This window comes from Scophthalmus maximus, chromosome 8 (assembly GCF_022379125.1).
Source record: "Scophthalmus maximus strain ysfricsl-2021 chromosome 8, ASM2237912v1, whole genome shotgun sequence".
Classification (NCBI taxonomy): Eukaryota; Metazoa; Chordata; class Actinopteri; order Pleuronectiformes; family Scophthalmidae; genus Scophthalmus; species Scophthalmus maximus.
Genome location: NC_061522.1, coordinates 20,189,822 through 20,211,239, shown reverse-complemented (window position 1 = coordinate 20,211,239; position 21,418 = coordinate 20,189,822). Strand labels below are relative to the sequence as shown.

Sequence of the window (21,418 nt, the reverse complement as noted above, 5' to 3'; positions counted from 1 at the left end):
CAAAAAATGCAGAATCGAAATCCTGTGGAGGGGTTGGGTATAACCTGAGGAGGAACCTTTTACATTTGCGAGCGGATTCAGACGAATGGGTGGATCCAAGATTATCATATCAAAGACTACAACACCTCTGATGTAGAGATGAAACTTTATTTACAGCAAAATGACAATCTACATTACACAGACTTTCTAAAAACTATACATTTATCTAAAAAAAAAAAAAAAGCAGAATGATTTTGATATGGATAATGGTTAACATTCAGAATTTGATTCAATTTACAGTTTTAAAGAATCTACCGGAACAGGAACTGACAGGACAGATTTTTTTAAAATGGTATTCACGCTGCAAACTTCTGAGTCGAGTAAGCTGTAGCACATATAAATAGCAAGTGAGAAAGTTTTGCAAAAGGTGCACAGCACTCCTTATGTTTTTGAACAGAACTGCTCAGTTATTAAATACGTCTGACTGAGACGAGATGATGAAATGAACCAATCAGAAGGTCATGATGGCCTAAACCAGTCAGGTCCAAACCTACATTTAAAAACAACTGTATGTTTGAATACAGCTGAATGAAACAGTTCTGAAGTTGTTCATAGGCTTTATAAAACCAAGAGGTTAAACAAAAACCTTTACAGGTGATCATCACAGGTATACAGTCAATCCACTTCTGTAAGTTATTAAGGCTACTCGCTAGCATGTCAACGTAAAACAGTCTCATCATTCCAATAAAAAGAGGAAACAAAAGCCACGGCCATAACATAGCTCATGAGTGGGCACATGAAGAAAATCCAAAGCGACTACAAAAAGACGCCCCATCGCCTGGAACTGCAGGTAGGGTGATTTTTGTTTTCCGTAGCTGAACTGAAAGAGCTGTTTCACGGTTTGAATTTTTGCTAACGACTGTCCAGTCCTCGGAAAAAATCCCGAAACAAGAATTATATTTGACAGAATCGATGGACATCATTGAAAGAAAATTTACATTCTTTATTCATCCCTGAAGAACTTACTACTAAAGGGGACATCATTTTTTGCTTGATAATAATAACAGTGGTGTCACCTGGAATAAAAAAAGCAGAGCTTACAAACGGTGAGTAAATGCTTGTTCGACAGCCACCGCGGAGAATATTCCTTAGTGTCCGATCGACGGTGAGTCTTTGTCGCTCCACGCCTGCTCCGTCGTACGACATCACTCATGGTTTTACTCCACGTGCTGCATGTTGCCGAGCAGCCGTCTCAAGTTCTGACGTGCTTGAAACAGGAAGGCATTCGGAAGGAAAACCCTGAAGGAAGGAATCATTTCTGCTGGAAAAATGTTTTGAAACAATACATCCCCCTAATGTGTCACAACCTACCACTCGGACACGAAAAGATATGTATGATTGACGGAAATACATTTTATTGGATGATCAATTAAAAATGATACGGTTGCTATTCAATATTTGACCGAATCAAGTGGCATTAAAAACCCTTCTCCTTAGTGCAAAAGTCTAAATTAGAAAGAAAAAAACAGTTGAGCAGCAAATTATGATCAGAAATTGCTTGGATTTAAAAGTCAAAATCATCAGTTTCTACAGGCACTGGATTCTTTACAAAATAAAATTGTTCAATCAGGAAGGAGGTTGGACAGAGAGCTACTTGACTTGAGTGCTTTTCAGGTGACGACCCAAAAATCGGAAAATCTCCTTCATAATTCTCTTTAAAAACGACGGTAATAGTATGAAAATAGGACAAAAAAGAGAGGAAGAGTCTCTTCGACTGAGGGACTCAGTCCAGAGACAGGAACACATCTCGGACCTGCTGACAGTCGTCAGAGGACGAGGACAAGGCAGCGCAGGATCAGTCTCAACTGTCTTCATGAGTATGAGTGTGTGTGTACACTGTGCGTTTGTATGTAGGCTTTCTTTTTTACTAGAAACCAGTGGAGTGGACGCTGGGGATTGGGTAGAACTTGGAGATGCGGCTCTGGCTGGAGGGGTTAAGGCACTCGGACTCGCCGGTCATCTTGAAGAACACTTCCTGTTCCTGCAGCTTCCTGGCAAAGTCGTCCTCCAGGGCCTGCGGGACACGTGGGGAAAATCAGGTTTAGCTCACGTGCTGATTGACCCTGTTCTTCTTTGCTGAGCCTGGTTAATGGACTGCAGCCGGCGTTAGAGCTGGTACGACTCAGTACAGCGTGTCTCATGAGAGGTTCACATCTACATGGCATTAGTGAGTCTCTCACCCCTTCATCAGATAGTTATGGTTGCATTCTGTATATTAAATATATATTTTAATATGCTCTGTAATCCCGGTAATGTCGGAGCCAAATGGAAACGGGCTGAATTTTCAAGCTTTGCAACCGCAGACGAAAGGGACACTTTGTGGCGGCACCGCTCATTCGATTTTCTGAATGCAACATATTCTGGGCCGTTTTTGTGCAACAACCGTATTCAACACAACGTAGCAAACATGGCGACTTGCACGGAGGTCGGGTCCACCTCATGTAACTATATTTAACTCATTCAGAGTTGATGAAAAAACATGACTATACATACAGTACATGAACACATAGTTATGGACAATATATTAAATTTCTGTGAATAAGTTCTTCTAAATGTGAAAAATGTCAGTGTGTCAGATGATTGGCTACAATTCAGGAGGAATGGTAACTGAAATTAATAATTAAACTTGATTTAAAAAAATAATAATGATGATGATGATGCTGCTTCATATGGGGAATGTGACCCTTTTAGATCAGTCAGAATATCATCAGTGTGCCATTAATAACGTTGTCCTGGGTTTGGACCGATTGTAACAGACACGTTACCTTCTTCCTGGGCCGTAGTTTCTCCCTCCAGTCCTTCAGCTCCAGGCTGTGCTCTTCGTCCAGCTCCTTCAGTTTCTGGGTCTCGTGTTCAATAAGCAGGTGGCACTTCTCATTCTGAAACATACACACATGGGGGGGTCGGCTTTTAAAAAACTGAGGGCTTCGTTCTCACGATTAAAATGAACCTCAAGTTTAAAAGGTTGACTTTGCGTTTCATTGAAATCTTTACCTGCAGCTGCTGCAGCTCCCGGACGTTGGCGTCACACTGCAGCTGCAAGTCTCTCATTTGGTTTTCGTGTTTCTGTTGCTGGTGGAGCCGCTCGTTCTTCTGCCGCTTCTCCTCCTGAGCTGCAAACTGGACGACAGCAATACAGTTACAGCTTCCCGTTTGTTGTTCGATTAAGAAATTTGACCTGAGTGTATATTCTCCATATATACCATACACCACGGGACAAAAGAAAAGTGGTTCAACTTTCTGTCACTGCCTTCGACACTGCCCAGGTGATTACCTGCTTGACCTTCTCCCTCTCCTGCTCGGGGGTGATGACCGCCGCGGTGATGCGAAGGCTCTTTTTGAACATGGCCATGCGGGTCTTGGCCTCGCTGCGCTGAATCTTGGGCAGCCTGGCTCTCTCCTGTGTCTGCTTGTTCTTCATCTCCTCGATCAGACGCTGGTTGTAGCGCTGCATCTGCTCCATCTCCTGTGAAGGGCGCACGCACGCGAAAGTTGGGAGGGAACTTTGTCAACCTTTAAATTTGATGCTTTTTTTGACAACAACTTAGGGGACTTTTGACGTCGGGAAAATGTAAACCATGAAATCCAAGCCACGGCACCTTTTCGTGTCTCTTGAGCAGCTGGTGTCTCTGCATGAAGTACTGGTCCTTGAGCTGCTGCTTGAACAGCTGGTGTTTCTCCTGCAGATGGCGCTCCTCCAGCTCCCACATAGCAGCCTCCCGAGCTGCAGGCAAACACACAAGTGAAGGAAAAAAAAAAAAGCTGAAATGACTGTGCAGGCTTTTCGATAGGGTGATATCTCTCAGCTTCACCAGCTGGTCTGCGGCGGAGAGGAACACAAGGGAGCACGAGACATGCAGCAACAGTTGTGGGCTGAAGTTACCTCATCAGAAGCAAAGAGCTGGATGCTTGAGATGTTTTGTGTGTGTCAACCAACATCACGATTTCTAATGCCAGTGAAAAGCTCTTTACAAGACTCTTAAACCTCCCGTGACTTGGTTCATTAGGCATTTGTGAGAGGTTCTGTTGGTGTAGCTCCTGCTCTTCACTGCAACAGCCAGGTCCTGCAGTTGGTGTTCCCAGTAAATCAAAGCAGGAGGAATCTAACGTGGAACGGCACAGCTGCCCATTGGTGCAAATAGGGTGAAGAAAGGCAAAGTTTGTGGGTCATAAAACCAAACCAACGATAAAAGCGGCTAAAACGCTGTGGAGAGCTGAGGTGAAATGCAGACTTTTCTGTTCAAGTAACAATGTGATCCATTGTTAATATCAAAATTAATTGCAGCCTTAAAAGGCTTTCATTAAAACATCATGATTATATATTTAACACTGCCCTGCAGCTAAACCGTTACACGAGTAGCAGGATTTGGATGTATTTGAATATAAAACCCGCTCATCCCACACATCTTAAACATCGGGGGGCATGGCTGTCTGACAATCTATCAGAAGAATGATGGTCAAATATTCACAACAACTTCAAATTATGTTTTGACAGCTGATTGCCCACTGTGAGAAATTATTTGTTACGTGACTCGTGGCACTTTTGGTGTATACAACACAGTGTATAGACTAAAATGTGTTTAGTTATTCAGAATCGGCACAGTGGAAGATGACATATCATTTGGGGAACAAATATTTTTTTCCTGACATTCTCTCCAGGCAGATCTTGATAATATTGCTCTCTATTGTTCACATGCAACGCCGCACAAATGGCGAGTTCCACATGCCCGGGCCAATCGCAGCGTGACAAGTTATGGAGGACGGTTGACGGAGGCAACAAATGGAATGCTGGAGAGGTGCATCTGGAGGAGCTTTCCCACTCAAACACAGCAACGCCAGTGGAAAAAGCTGCTTCTGGAGACCCAGATGTCTGAAGCAGCAGCGGTTGACTGATGCTCGCTGAGCAGTACAAACCAGCACAGTGTGTGACTTCGCCCCACTCTGACTCTCTGCTGTCCCTCGCAGGGCGTATATTTAAATCCAGATGTCCTCACGTAGCACAGATTACGCTGTAAATCCTGATTAGCACCGTCCCACAAAGAGAGACTGACTGACCATGAGAAACGGAGACGCTGCTCGTCTGCTCGTCTTCAGTAACATCATCGTTATGCCAGAAACCAAGTTATCATTTATGGTACAGAAACCTAATATAAAATAACACACAAAGACTTAAAGACCCAGTAACTACCTTCGGTCCTACATCACTGCACAGTGATAAATATGACATATGATATTATTCTCTTACCTCGCAGCAGCTGCTGCTTGTGGTTGAGGCAGTCTCTCTCGATGGTGGCGAGCTCGTGCTTGTGCTGCTGGATTATCTTCTTCAGAGCGCTGTCCAGGTCCTGCTGCTGCTTCTGCAGAAACTCCTGCTCCTGGACCGAGGAGGATACAGATTATTAAAAGCTGTTTAGGACCATGCTGACACAAGGCGACAGCCGCGATATCCGCGATTAGTTCATAATTAATTAGTTAAGGACAGGAAGCATCGGAACAGTTTTTTAGGAGGCCAGCAGACTGCGCCAGTTAGTGGGCTCGGAGTGTGTGTGTGTGTGTGTGTGTGTGTGTTGGCTTTCTACCAAGTTTACCTTGGGTTAAACGCGGCTTGAGCTGATGAACCAGATGGTTAAAAACTGGCACCAACCTCTGTCCATCACATTAATCCAGCCTACTTGGCTCGGCTGAGCCAAAGGAACCCTGATGTTTGACGCTCTAAAGTAGCGCTCAGCGTTGTGCGGTGAACGTCTTCAAGTATGCCTTTTTAATGACTTACAAAGCACATCACACAAAAACACATTTCTCCAAAAATTTGCATGTTCTCCAAATCCTTAACTGTAAGTCCTGGCCCCTTCATCGTACGAATCTGATCCGGCGATTAGGACAGGTGAGAACTGGACAGAGCAAAAACTTCCTAAAGAGCCATTCAATAGCGTCCCCCCCCCCCCCCCTGCGTGTTTTGCAGACAGGATGATATCTTCTATCAACTGTCCCTCAGCAATTTTGCAAATGCCAAAATACGCCCATACTTCTGACTTAGTTGTCTTCGACGACTGAAAAATATCTGTTGTCGCAATGTCACCGCCTTTTGTCATGTTTACTCGTTGCATGCTGCGTCTGGGAGAGCTGGGCAGTATTTACTGTAGTAATCAACCGCGGTTTTAATGATAATTTAAACTTGAAACGGTAGAACTAACAGTCAGGAATTTCAATGTGGTTAACCGCGAAACCGGTAACTGTTTTATCCTGATGTCACTTACATCCTGTATGGGAGCACTGCACAGGGGGCACGAGGACAAGTGAAGGGACTGAATCCTAACATGGGCCACTCCCTGTAAATCAGTACATTTCCTTCCTATACATTTCACTACAGAGTTCACACACACACGCACACACTGAACCAGTGGTGGGCACTGCACACTCGAGTAGAAAGGTTTCCAGGCGAGAGGAAAACATCTGCAATAAAAATATTAATAACAGAAGACACAGAGGAGAGCGGAGAGGATGTACAGAAAAAGTTCAAAATCCACCGCAAACTGATCGCTCGTTACCTCCTCTGATGATGCTTGGACAACGTCCTCTTTAAAACATTTCACGATAGCATTTGTCACACGCTTCGGAGAGAGTCCCACTTCTTGTTTGCCCTGTGGCGGAGCGGCAATTGGCAATAAGATGCAAACAAAATGAGAACAAACGCCGTGGACGGGTTAGACGCACTAGATGAGAAAATTAATGAGATGTGGCAGCGCAGACCGACTGAGCTCCTGCGCGGCTAAAGGGAGGTTACGTAAACGCTTATAAGACAGATCAGAGAGGCCTGTGTGTGTTTAAGTATCAACGCCAACACTATAAATAGTAACCTGACAGACTGTCCTCCAGGTCTGGGTAAAAGAAGTTAGAGGGAATCATGGGTAGCAGAGTTATGTGATGCACTTGCTAACCTCTTTCTTGCGGTTTTTCAGCATGTTCTGGTGCTTGGACAGCTCCTTGTCCTGCTCCGCTTTGATGCGCTTGGCCTCGTCCCGGAGCCGGTTGGTGTGTTCCTGCTCCAGCCTCTCGATCGTCTGCTTCTGCTGCCGCTCCAGGTTCTCCACCTCCTGGTCATACTGACGCTTCTTGCTCTGGTGGACACAGACGGGTAATGTGTCATGTCAATGAAACAAGTCAGTGGTTTCTATATCTCAAAAATCTCTCTAGTGGGACGTTCTAAAAGGCTCAACGTGGAAAGGGTTAAAGTCACTTAACGTGCCACAGCAGTGATCAACAATCACAAAATTTCTCTCAGACGTGCGTCGCCATAAACACGTACACTTTTCCAAAAAAAAAAATCTAACCCGAAATCATATAATAATGGACGTTCTCTTACATTAAGCACATATAGTCAAGTTAAGTATTTTCCTTATAATGGGCTTCTATTGGGAAAACGCTTTAAGGGGCAGTAAGCAATTTTGGGAAAAGCTTGTCTCTGTATTTGTTGTTGTTGTGATTTCACTGCTCTGGCTGGGCCTCTAACCCGTGACCTTGGGAATGGGATACCGACGCACTCACCAATAGGCCAAAAGCCCTGAGTTGCGGCGCCACCCGCTAGCACGTTGGCACGTGATGTTTACAAACTGCACTCGCAGTGTTGTGTGGTGCGACCCTAGACATTTGTATTGTTTTTACCCGGATTTTCTTTCACCCTACCCTCAGTACCGACAGCTAACGGACCGTGAGGACACATTCGCATTTTAACAGCGCTTGTATTGCTTTAGAATCGCTTACTGACCCTTAAATGTAAGATAACGTCCATGATTATAGGATTTCGGGTTCAATTTTTTGACACGTGGAAGTTTTTGTGACAAGAGATATGAGAGAAATTTGGTGATTATTGATCTTGATTAAGCGAGTTAGATGTCCCCTCTCAAATGAAGAAGGAAATATGTTCAACATTTTCAGAGTGCACAAAAAAACTAAATCTATGTAGAATAAGCAGCTGCAAAGGTACAGTAGAGACTGTACAATAACTTTTGTTCCTGCAAGTTTTCAGAGGAATTTAAAGAAGCCAAGTGGGAATTGCTGATGAACACAAGCTGACATAAACACTTGAAAATGATCGAGTGAGGATGGATGGAAAACAGAAACTACATGAGCAAAAGGTGAACATGTTCACAAACAGCAATATTCAGAAAACAGCAGGGTTGCTACGGTACCGACGTCAGTCACAAACTGCCTGCATCGACTAATCGTACACAAAAGACTGAGGGCCTTAGAGAGACCCTCCAAGGTGAATATTTACCTTGTGACCCCACCTTACATGCAAATGCAGACAGAAACTCGTACAAATGACATCCAGCCGGCTTCGACTGTTTTAAACACACAGCACGTGTTTGGGGAAGAAAGTATCAAGTGTGCGCCTGGAAAACTGTTGTTGCAGAACCCTCAGTAAATCTGGCCGTCTGGATTTCTAAGAATCACAAAAACCTGGGTCTCCACACATAGGAACAAAGTCAGACTCGGATGATTCATCGTCTTTTACACTTGCCCACATCTGGACAGGTTTAGAGTTGCAAAACATTCACTTTACTACCACAGAGTGAGTCCGTTTTTTGGTAAAAAAAAAAAAAAAAAAAATCACGTCCAGGAGCCTCTGGCCACATGGTCCGCAGCATTTTTCCAAATGTCCTCATTACATGTTATGCAAGAGAGGACTATGTGGACCGCAGGGTTGAAGGGAACCGTGCTAAAACCAATTCCCCAAAATAAAAAAAGCATAATGGAGTGTTTCACGGGATGTTTTGGATCACAGGCTGCCGAACTTTCTTTTTTCATCTGTTACCTCCAGGAGAAGGATTCAGGGATCTGTGCAACAGCAAATTCATGGGGTGCTTTGCTAGCTAGAGATGGCTGTATGACTGTCATATCAGATATTAAACGTTGTCATAATATTTGTTCTAATTATCTAAATTTTCCTTAAGACTGGGATTTAAAAAATAGAAAAGTCATATATTCTTATTGGGGTGACTGGCCAGTCCTTCGAGGTTCAGGTGAGTTTTTGTTTTAAAGCAGTTGATGTGAGTTCTCAGGATTAAGCAACAGGCCGTTTTCAGATGGGAGGCGGTCAGACACGGTGACTGATACCGCAGACACTTTTTTGTCTCAATCAATTTTCCATTTCAAAAGTTGTTTTATATGATATTATTGTTGTGCATCAGTTTGGGCTAATTAATTAATAAATATTAATATATGAATAAATTATTTTAAATGCAATTATGTTGCACTTTATACATAGAAAGTCACTGTTTCTGCTGATTGATATGAAAATATTCCAATTCCAATGTTACCTGTTCCAGGACTGATTCTCATATTTGAAAGATTTGATATTTAAACTCAGTAATTTTGATTTCACTGGTCGTTCGTATTCTAAAATCTTTGGATTGGCGTCTGTTTAGACTTCAGCCTTGAAACACAAATATTTTTCTTTTTTCCAGTCTTATCCAGACCTGGAAATTACTAAAATCAAATTCCATACTGCGTAGTTACCCTGGGGATAAGACTTAATTTTAAGATCAGCAGGTTAGAACTGGGTTTCGGGTAAAGGGTGGAACCTGTATGTACAATGGTCTGCTCAGCAGACTGGGACTTACATGTTCCCAGAGGACAGCTGACCTCTGGAGAAACATTTACAAACAATGACAACACATTTGAGCCCATGAACCTCAGATTTGAAAATACATTTTTTCAGACGCCTCGGTTACGGTCGACCGACTTACTGTGGTCTCCTGTTCGAAGCGGCGGTAGATGTGTTCTTTTTGCTGCTGGAGCTTGTTACTGAGCTGCTGCTGGGCCCTCTGCTCTTCCTTCTGCAAGAGACGCAGCTCCCTCAGCTCCTGGCGCCTGCGGACGTGCATCAGGAAGCGGCGAGACGCAAAAGGAAAGAAAAAAACCAACCAAAAACAAGGGAGAAAAAGATGAGCAGAGAAGCACAATGACATTAGCAAGATTCAGGATCCAGAGAGCTCAGCTCCACACTGTCAGGTTCTACAACTGAGGAGCTCATTTAATGCCATAAGACCTATGTCTGACAGAAAAACTCTGGACTCTGTTTAATCTAGATTAAAACATAAATCCCGGCACATTTGCACCTTCATGTTACCATGTTCCTCTGCACACTACTGGTAACTGATTGTACTACTGCACTACTTCCACTATTAATATTCATGTAAATTATTTATATTTATTTTTCTTATTCTCTATATTTTTGGAATTCATATATTTTTACATTGTTTGTGTATATATTGTATATATAGTGTGCTATGTGAAACGTGCTGCTGTTACACCGGAATTTCCCAGCTTGGGATAAATAAAGTAACTATCTATCTATCTATCTATCTATCTATCTATCTGTCATCTATCTATTTCCATGGCATTTGCATGAAAGCGATGTGTATGTAGATGAAGGCCAGTGAATACCTCAGGAATCTCATCTCCTCGTTCTTGGTGTCATTGTCGGTGATGATCTTGGATGTCGTCACGCTGACTTCCACTCCATCCACCATGAATTTGCGAGTCTTTTTCAGCGTCTTCTTCTGGCGCTTGGTGTCCTGGAAAAAATTAATATACATGATCAGCTCGGCACGCGTGTCATAATAAATACAGCTTCTGGTATCTTAAAAAGTTTATGATATGACAGAGCTTCTGGATTCCTGTATCTCAGTGTGTGTGTGCTGTGTGTGTCACCTGTATGGAAACAGATCCCGGCTCTTTTGTTTTGGACAGGAAGCTGGAGATGGACAGATTCAGGTCCATGCTGCTGTTGTCTGCGGCGGAGCCGGTCCCCGAGTCCGAGTCTCTCTCCTTGTCGTCCTTAGCTTTGTCTGGAATCTTCTTCTCGTCTTCTGCATTGATTTTGTTCATTTCTGTTGGTTTCTCGCCATTCTCCGCTTTGGCAACCTCTGGAAGTGTCAGTGACACCTTCAGATGTTTGTACCGCTCCTCCTGATCCTGCTCCTGCTCCTCCTCTGCTGGCGTTTTGGGTTCCTCCACAATGGCCATCTTTTCCTCAGGAGGAGCCTCAGTGACCTCTGATATCTCTGTAGCGGCGGGCACCTCGGCGGTGTCCACTTCTTTTTCATCCTCGTCGACGGAGATCTTCATCTGCTGCATCTCTTTAATCGGTGCCTCTGGTTCAGTCTCTTTTTCTGGTGAGCTGACTTCTTCTCCTGCCTGGGGAAGCTTTTCCTCCACAGGTTTCTGTTCCAACTCTCCATCTTTAGCGGGAGTGTCAGGCGCCTCCTCTGTACACTCTGCTGCTGCAGGGGCAGCAGGGGTCGCAGACTCGTCCACGAAGCTAGTGTCCACCACAGTGTTGGCCACAGTGATATCAGTGGGCGTCGGCAATGGTAGAACTGGCTCGACCTTCTCGGGGACAGATTCCAAGATGGACGGCGAGAGGGGGATCTTCTCTTCCTCTGAGCTGGCAACGCTCACATCAGATGGGGCCCGTTTGTGGCCCTGAGGCAGAGGTAGAAAAAACAGGTAGGGCTAAATTAGGATTGTTAGTTTCTCCAAAAGTCAGAAAAACAGCAGAGAGACACCGTCAATGAATTATTAAACAAATGATAAAGTTTCATTAAGCCAAAGCATTCAAATCTAGTCAGGGAAGTTTGAAGCATATTATACCACTCCGCATATTTCCTGTTTCTACACCACTGTGTATGAATAAAATAAATATTTTAAGTTAACAAAGAAAATAACTCAATGCGCCAGGTAAAGCTTTACAACCACTTTTAATTCACTGGGTCCATCCTCAGATTTAAAGCCTTTATGTATGTGGTTTTGGGACTTTCAGCCAGACAAAAAGTAATGTTGATCATGTCTTATAGACCGAGAAATTCATTGATAATATAATAATTGGATGAAATAATTGGAAGTTGTTAATAATCCCCAATAAGCCCTGATTACTATAAATAGGACATACAAAATGATGATGAAGCATTTTACTGGTCAAAAGAAAAAAAACTAAATAAAACAAATAACATGTGCAGTGTGTTTTATGTTGTTGGGAGGACAATAACCCAACTGCCGACATTTTCTTTCAAAAGCGCAAAAATATTGACCCACCAGATGTGCCTCCGTTTCTTCCTCCTCTTCTTCCTCTTTGTGCTCCTCAATCTCCTCGGTGACCTCGGCCTTGGCTTCGGCTATCAGTTCCCTCAGTGGCCTGTTGTCTGTCACACTGGACAGAAACGAATGCTGTGAAAAAGACAACAGACGAACAAACAAACAAAAACAAAACACAGTTAGAAACTGAGGTTTGATGTGTGTGTTGCGGTAAATGTTTCACCCGCTGCTGTAAAAGCACTTGAGCTCGGTTGGCAGCCAAGTGCCACAGTCCGCTGAAATCTAATCCCATAGATTTTGAGATATAAATTGCTCGTGGTGTAACGCGCTGAGACTATTTCCACTACACAAGCCACAGCAAAGTCAATCCAACAAATGCACAACAAACAACATGCGAGTCTTCTTTCTCTTGCATCTTCCTCTCTTTGGGATTTCCACCTGTTCGCCTGAGTGCACTTCACAAAAAAACTAAACTAAAATAAACTGATCGGTAAACGCAAAGCCAGACTACGAACACAACACGTCTCTCGTCAACCTCACCTTTGTCGGCTTAGAGATCTTCTGCACATACTCTATCGCCGGCCTAAGGATGTGCAGCTTCTTTGATATCAAAACCTTCATCGGTGGCAGACCACCATTTTGTATTTTCAAGCCCATCGGCACTTCTTCTGCGCGGCACAATACTTTCGCAGCGGAGCGGTGCGGGATATTTCCTGTGTCTGTGCGCGGATGTGTCCTTTCTGCCTCCCTGGAACTAAGTGGATCCGAATTGGCCGAGCACCTTAAACCCAATGGAAAAAGAAAATCCCGCTCCGCTGACGTCAGCTCAAGCGCAAAGGGATGAGCGTCAGTCGTGCCAGGACAGACGGTGAGCAGGTAAACAGATGTCCTAGGCAGGCGGTACGTGGGTATGGGACGGGGAACGAGGATTATCGCTTGTGTATGGGGCTTCAGGGAACTTTGGGCACTTTAGGAAGTGGGGGGGAAAAGGGGGTTCAGAGCTGAGGCAAACAAACGCTGTGGGAATGTTGAAAGGTACCTGTAGGAGCTGTGTCGCATTCCACCTGTTGTCCACATTCTTGTCCAGGCACCGCTTCAGGAAATCACTGAATTCTGGGGACCTAAATTGTGGAAGTAGAAAAAAAAAAAAACTTCATCAAGGCTCTCTGTGTGGTTAAAGTGTCTTGAATACTATCGCCCGTCCTTGTCCCCGACCCGGCGATACAGATCCGCTCTGTGACTCACCAGCGTGACGGCTGCATCAAGGTAGGAGGATCGGCCTTGGCTATTTTCAGCAGGACGCGCATGGGGTTCATCTCGTGATTGGGCGGCTCAACCTGTGCGAGCTCAATCAGCGTGACCCCGAGAGACCAGATGTCGGCCTTGAAGTCGTACGGACGGTCCTTGGACGTCTCGCACATCACCACCTCAGGAGCCATCCTGATAGGGTAGAAGGGAATTCATTGTGAGGAGACATAAAACTGGTAGGTGAGTAAATAGTGTAGTTGTATTTTTTTTTGTCTGAATTGGGTTTTATTGACTCATTTGTTTTCCACCCACCAGTAAGGCGTTCCAATGAAAGAGTCTCTCCTCTGGATCGTTTTGGTGTTTTTGGCAGACACACCAAAGTCAGCTGGAAGACATGTGATGCAAGCCGGAGCAGAAATTAGCCACATGTTCCAAACGTAACCACATGAAAAAGTGAAAAGGCGGTACAATCGCTAATCCCACCAGCACAACAAACAAACACAAAAGTTCATATGCTGCTATGACAGCCCTCTCGCATTTGCATGATGTCGTCATGCCCCTGCTTGTATCGTGTCTTTGTGCGTGTGTGTGTGTGAGTGTGTGTATGTGTGTGTGCTACTGGACAAAATGCTTGCTGTGTTCCGTCCACCAGCAATGACTCACACCCGACTACGTGAGCTACATTACTGTAGCTGCTACATTACTGTAGCTGCTACATGTGTTTGTGCACACACGGAGCAGCAGGACCAAACAATTGCTGTGGTGCATTGACGTCACTAATTTCATTAATTCAATTTTGTTGATGTCATCAGGGATATTCTGACTTGGGCCTTGGAGACTGCAGTATTTTTTACCCACCATAAAGCTTGTGTTTACAAACTTGAGGGAGCTGACCCACACAGATCGACCTCTGATGCGGGTTTGACGTCTGTCATTGCCTCCGACTGAACGGGGGTACAGAAGCTGGGATGAATCAGGCTGTGCAGTTTAAAATAGGAGTTAACTGATAAGGCATTTTTCCGGGCTGATACCGGTTATTACTAATCGAAAAGACCGATAACCGATATTTGAAACCGATATATGTCTGCAGTAAAAACGGCGTCAAAATTCTTTATGATACAAACTCTTGCCTATGTTTACTTCACAGAGCCTTTCAACCATGACCTAAACTAAATAAGTGCAAGGAGCCGTCGACAGCATTATTATGAATTTGAACAAACAAAACATGGATGATACATTGCTAAAGTCCAGAGAGTAGTGACTGCGGCTGCATCAGAGCCAAATTACCACATTTCAAATGAAATTATCATTGGCAAACCGGCTTAAAAAAATGGCAGTTACTGATAACCATAAAAATGCTGAATATCGGCTCAGACAATCGGTCGACACCTAGTTTAAAAATCCGATTTTAAAATAATTTATTCCTTCTTGTAATATTTCATTGCTCATTAAGTTGCATGAATAATGAAAAACGACATAAGATCCACATTCTAACGAACCGTAAATATCGTGTAAACATGTGAAGTAATACGTCAACTGACTGTGTCACAAGCTTCTGTAAATCCTCTGCATTATGAGTAAGAGCAGCATTAAGGCCCAGTTTACACAAAGTCTCTCTTATGACTGTTTGACATGCATAAAGTGTCATTTCACGAGAAGAATCATGTGAACTTATAAGCTTCTTACATTAGAAGGGAAAAAAAAAATTCAGACTGTTGTTTTTCTCATGTATATGATATCACATGATGCAGCGATCCAAGCATTCTCAGCAGAGCAGATTAAGGGAATGTACCAGTGTGTTGTGAATGGATGGTTTCACTCTATATTTATTTGTCATTGCAGCAGTTCAGTCATGAGGAAACAAGAGGGAGAGACACATGGAAACTATGGCTAAAGGCTTGTGACTTTTCCCTTTTAAAAGTAAAAAAAAAAAGGTTATATAACAAAACCAGGAAAAACATACTAAAAGGCAAGATAATTTAGCCTTGTCCTCAACTTTTCTGTATGTACTACACAGATCACAGTTTCCACCTCACGTCTTACAGCGATACCCAAGTTTTTTCTTCCCTACTTGGAAAAAAATTATGCATTTTCTGGCGTTAACAGCGAGATCCGACTTCGACCTTACCTAGCTTGACGTCCCCATTGAGTGAGACAAGGATGTTACCGGCCTTCAGGTCTCTGTGGATGATTTTATTGTCGTGGAGGTAGACGAGGGCCTGCAGAGTCTGCTTGCACACCACCTTGATCTGAGGCTCTGTCAGGGGTCTCTCCAGTTCTGCAGAGGGGGGCGAGGGGCCATACAAACACATGCTGAGCCTTCCTTACTCTTAATACACTAATGTAACCTAATCGTGTGTGCTGATAAGAGTTAAGTCACATTCATTGATGCCATTGAAGTCCTTTTATTTTTAACTGTGTCATTCTGTGCTGCTTTCTGAGCGGTTTCCTTTTTTGATGTTGTCACCTGCATTCAAAGAGGAAGTGCTGACTCACCGAGCATGACAGCATCCACAGCCCCTCCGGCACAGAACTCGATGAGGATCTACCAACCAGAGGGGAAAAAAATTCATGAGTCATGTGTATTACCGACATTTGCAAAATAGGTTCATGTAAAAAAAATGTGTGTAATAGGGCTGCAACAAATGATTATTTTCATGATCGCTTAATCTGTCGATTATTTTATCGATTAATCCATTAGTTGTTTGGTCCAGAAAAATGTTGATCGTGTTTCCCAAAGCTCCAAGATGATGTTTTATTTTGTCCACACACCAAATATATTTAGTTTTCTGTCACAGAGGAGCAAAGAATCCAGAAAATATTCACATCTCAGAAGCTGAAATCAGATAATTTTTACTTCTTTAAACATAAAAAATACTTGAGTAACTTCATTAATGGATTATAAAAAATAGTTGGCGATTAATTTAGCAGTCAATTACTAATTGATCAACTGTTGCAGCTCTAGTGTGTAAAATAAAATTTTTAATATTAAAGATTACTGAGCTGAGCTACAATTTGAATGGAGGTACACTCCATTGACACTGATACACAGGCTGAACCTGGTGACCTCTAAAATCTATTGTGAGGGTCTGGAAGGTTCTCGAGTTCAGAGAGAAAACTCCCATGTGTCTATTCTGCTGGAACGTTCAGTGTATCCGCGGAGATACAAAACTACTGGCTTGACTCAGGCAATTTGAGAATGAACCTCCTCTGTATGAATGAAACACCCTGAGCCCTTGAAGGCCTTTAGGAGCTTTCAGTATGGCTGCTGACGTAAGAGGATTGGCCCAGTTGGGGCCACTTTGTGGAAACAGGTTTCACACAGCTGCTGGGGAGCTCGCTAGCTACACAGCCAGTCCTCAGGCCTTACTCTGTAAATAGGATTAGGGTATCTAGGAAGTGTGGTTACGGCAGGAGTGTTTTTATTCACCTTAAACATATGGCAAGCCTTATAGCTATGAGTTAGCTGTGATGCTAACTCAATGCTGTACACTTGAGATTTGGAGAAGATTTAGCCAAATGTCACACCTGAGGAAGTAGTCGCAGTTCTGCAATTTTGTCGCCTCTGAGAAACTAATTGTGGTTGGTTGTTGGTTAGGAGCCTTGCTTTTCGTGTAGGGTCAACCTGCACCTAATATGCCAAGTGACAACGTCCTATTTCCTTAAAGAAAAACAGGACTAACTTTCACCAATAGGACCAATAGCATTCCGCGATTCAGCTGAGCTTTTCAAGACTGTTCCCCTTCCGACAACAAAGCCCTTACAGGACAGTCAAACCCTTGAGTCTCAGAACAGTCTTGGCTATTCAACGCGCACACCATTCTAGTCTTTCTCTGTAGGCGTGCTGTTGTTTTAGCGGCTCTGCTGTTGCACAATGGCCCCCACAGTGGTTTATCCGAGCGGCAGCTGGCAGAGAGGAACCACGGGCCTGGGCTGTGACTTCCTCCTGGCTTTGTTTATTTGACACACATATACAAGGAGAAATATGCACCCACCTATTTTCTTAATCAATTCATGTGGCAAAGAGAGGGAGGATGTGTGACTACAGTATGTATGATCTAACCTACTAAGTTCAAGGCCTGAAAGGATGAAAAAAATACCGGCTACATCACAATAATCTAAATCACGGAGCTGTAACTGCAGCGGGAAGTAAAGGTCAACGGGTGAATTGAATTTGCAGTTATTAAGTAAGTCACCTCCCAGACTCTCATGGGACTATGTGGAATGAAGCCTTTCATCTCCAGGAGGAAACGTCCGGGATACTCTCTCCTCTTTGCACAAACAGGTGCCGCACAGCCCAAGATCAAAATCAACAGGCAACCTCCATCGGGGCTGGGACCATTGTTCGGAGGACAATAGGGAGGAAAAGGGACGAGCGAACTATGAAATGTACGGAAATTAAATACCCGGGTAAATCGTGAGCGTTAAGAATGACCTGACCGTCTTAAGGCGCTTGTGTATCGACTCACAGGAGCCGAGGCAAAGTAATACCCTTCACGTCACTGCCCCTGACACCCAGGCCCCATTTCCAAATCTGTCTTTAGACTATTTATTTTCTCTGATTCCGGGAGGATGGATTTAAAAAAAAAAAGAGAGAATTTTCAGGCTTTTGGCATCAAGTAAGAAAGATGTTGTGTGCCGTGCTGGATGTGCTATTTGCCCAGATGATCAGGATGAAATATTCAATGGTGTTTGACAGGGAAGAGACAACTCCTGACTTACCGGTTAGACCGACCTGTAATCTACCTCGGCCACAGTGAGTTTTCCGCACACACAGTTCATTGTCAGTGAATAAATAAAGATGTGTTTAGGTTATAATTCATCTGTACCGAAACAGGATTTCTCCAGGGCACGAAGGCAATGTATTGTACACTACTAATCAGTATTTACATGAGCCCATCACTGGTGCTCCAGTGGTCTGAAATATAACAGATTTCTGTCTGTTTTTGATCTGCATGACAACCCCTCATCCAATCAACTTCAAACTAGGTGTGTGTGTGATACCCTTAGGACCCTAGAAAGAGCAGTGTCAAAATTTGTGGTTGAGCGCCTCTTGAGAAAATTCAGACTTTGTGTTACGAGGGAATAGACAAACCTCTACGCGTGTTTGTGCGGAGAGAAAGTATCAGCTACAGTGAAAACAAAGGGCATTTAAAAATGAGCTCATATCTAAAGGCGGATGGATTATAAACTGGCATGATGATTAACGGCTCTAAAAGCTGCTGGTTTCTGCTGAACTTTGGCCTCAAATTTGTGATAAGAATAGTTGGAAAGCAACTTGCATATGGTGCACAAGACAGTGATGAAAAGTTAAATGCATGGATAAAACTGCTGAACCCATATTGTTATTATCAGAACACCTGCAGACGTGATTTTTCTTTGATTTATAGAGCGTGTTTACTACAGCGGAGAATTACTTAACTGATTAAAAACATTTAGCGGACACTGATTTTTGTTTGTCTAGACCAAACTGCTATATTACGTCCACATACTTCCCCCTGCTCGTAAAGGAAATGCAGAGGAAACACTGCTGACACTCCGGACTCCAGAGAGCTCTTCCAACTACTCACCCAGAGTTTGCTCTCATAATAGAAAGCATCGAGCAGTTTGACAATGTTCTGGTGGTCACAGGAGGCCAGGATGTCGATCTCCACCATGTAGTCCTCCAGCTCCTCCTCGGTCTTTGTGTCAATAACTTTGGCTGCAGCGAGGATGCCCGTATGCTTGTTCTGGGCCTGTAGGATGAGAACGTTATTAGACGGTTGTAATATGGCCAGAGGACTCATTGAACTTGCTCAGAACTGTCAAGCTGGACGTAATTTTGTGCTTGTTCACATTTTTTCCTCTCAAAATCTGAAGTTGTCTTGACCTCGGACCTGTGACAGACGCCTCACCCTGCCACTTAAAGGACCGAAAAAAACAACAAATAACAACTCTGCTTTGCTGTGGTTACGTCGGCAGAACCATGAGACACGTCTTGTCTGAGAGGAAAAATTTCTCCTGTTTGTTTTGGCCTCGCTGCAGGCAGGATGTGCTCAATGAAGTTTGCTGCTGTGATATGGGACGACGCAGCCACTCCCTGGTGACCTGCCTGTGTTGTGTGGTCATTAAAAAAAAATACAATCTACTCCTAGGTAGTAAAGCTGACGGCTGGCGTGTAAACATAACACATAACAATTGACTATTTGAGCGCCTCCTTCGGTGTGACTGCCAGGGGCAAAAATATGAAACGCTTCTGTGGAATAACGACCACAGAGGGATCTGTTTTGGTACTTTCCCCCGTCTCTCTCTCTCAAACACACACACACACACACACACACACACAGTGGGTCTGGTTCACGTGAGCCTTTGTGGGTGAATGCTGGGAAAGCGGACCAACTCCGCCTGAATCCCCGTGCAACAGGATTAAGGCTTTGTTTTTAAGTATGATACAAAGTAACCCAGGAATGGAATCTTGGCTAATTCCGTCCATTTCGTCCAAAAATAGCATTTTGGCAACAAGGACAAAATAGGAGAACGTACACTGGCTTTTTAGTAGCCGGAGCCTTCCTGGTTTCGGACTTGGCGTAGCCCTCCTGTACGATAACATCGACTGTCACTCATGCAAACGAGGCTCCTGGCTTGGGCAATGCATTTGGGTCAAACCAAACAACAGCACCGTTACAACTGATGACAAGGGGCCTCGCTTTGACACTGGGTGACATGTTTTAAAATGTGCGGCTGGTTCCTTTTGCCTAAAATCCACTGTTTTGTGTGGATGAGTTCAAAATGTAAAAAAAAAAGGGATAAATATCTTTATGCATATGCCTGTATATACTGTATACGGAAATGTTGACCTAGGTAAATCCTCAGTTGTGCTCGCCAAGGGGGACCAGGAGGAAAATGAGGTGGATCCGATGACACTGGGTGGTCTGTCACATGTAAACAAGCATCATGGAGGAGGAGGAGGGGGGGGTTACAACAAACAGATTGGATAAGTGTGGAGTAGGAGCTCAGCAGTCAGATTTGACAGCACCTCCCTGTCACAGCACCGGTGTGCAGTGGCGGCGGTGGGTGGGTCACACCGTCGGCGCGTCGTGTCAGGGGCATCGGAGGCGGTGGAGAGGGTGTCGGAGACTTTGGGTTTTTAGCTCCACTTCTTGCAATAGCACGAGCACAGCACAAAGAGGAGAGGCCACCGGCAGATCGACTCGACCTACCTTGAACACTTTGCCGAAGGCCCCGTCGCCCAGTTCGCCGATGATGTCCCACACCTCCTCGGGGTCCTCGTCCCTGCGCACGTGCTCGTACTGCTTCTTCTTCTTCTCGGACCCCAATTTGAAGATTTTGCGGAAATTGAAAAATGACATCCTGGCTGGCTCCCTGGCTCGTTTTAGAGGTGTAAGGAAAAAAAGTTCACCCCCCCAAAAAATGGAGGGAGGGAGGGAGGGAGGGGGCTTCGCTTCAACGCGCTACAGACGGTACAGACGGCACAGACGGTTTACTGCGGCGCGCAGCTTTGCGCGGAGCTCGGGTCTGAACCTAGCTTAGCCCTTCGACGGTTTCGGCCAGTCCACTGAAGAGCTCCTCCTTGGCGCACCATGGGTCATCGCTAAGAACCCCCTCAAATAACAGCGGAATGTTAACCCACACGTCTCCTATCCTCTGAAAATCTACCCGAACAAGACTTAAAAAATAAATATATGATTTGAATGCAAAGGAGTGCGGGGGGAAGCTCGCCGTTGTTCCGACTCCTGGCGACCCGCCGGCCCGACAGACCCCGTTGTACGCTTTCCTCGCCCGCAAGAAAGAGCAGGAGGCGGCGTTTCCTCTCCCAGTGACTTGTAATCCACAGAGTCGTTCATTAGTTCCCCTCGAGCGTGAAAGCGGCTCCGGCTCCGGCTGGCCCGTGCGTTCGCGTTCACGCCGACGCGGTTCAAACGGTCATCTTTTCCCGTGGCGTGGGGACGGGCGGACTGCTAATCTAGCGGATTTGGTGGCGCTGCGCGTTCACGCGTCGGCGCATGCGCCTGCGCTTGCGCTTGCGCGCGGC

The 21,418-nt window shown here is 44.5% G+C and overlaps 1 protein-coding gene across 1 annotated transcript; it reads right to left on the bottom strand.

Annotated features, from left to right (window-relative positions):
• Positions 1-128: 128 nt before the first annotated feature.
• slkb (STE20-like kinase b) lies at positions 129-21,356 on the bottom strand. The gene is made up of 18 exons (XM_035636055.2): positions 20,586-21,356; positions 18,957-19,121; positions 15,883-15,931; positions 15,515-15,664; positions 13,699-13,771; positions 13,384-13,578; positions 13,178-13,259; positions 12,139-12,270; positions 10,756-11,529; positions 10,489-10,619; positions 9,789-9,912; positions 6,978-7,157; positions 5,285-5,414; positions 3,639-3,763; positions 3,314-3,505; positions 3,034-3,159; positions 2,805-2,918; positions 129-2,053 (listed from the first exon to the last, which is right to left on the bottom strand). Exons 1-18 carry the CDS (start codon positions 20,733-20,735, stop codon positions 1,907-1,909), a joined length of 3,039 nt encoding a protein of 1,012 aa, XP_035491948.1. The 5' UTR covers positions 20,736-21,356; the 3' UTR covers positions 129-1,906.
• Positions 21,357-21,418: the final 62 nt, after the last annotated feature.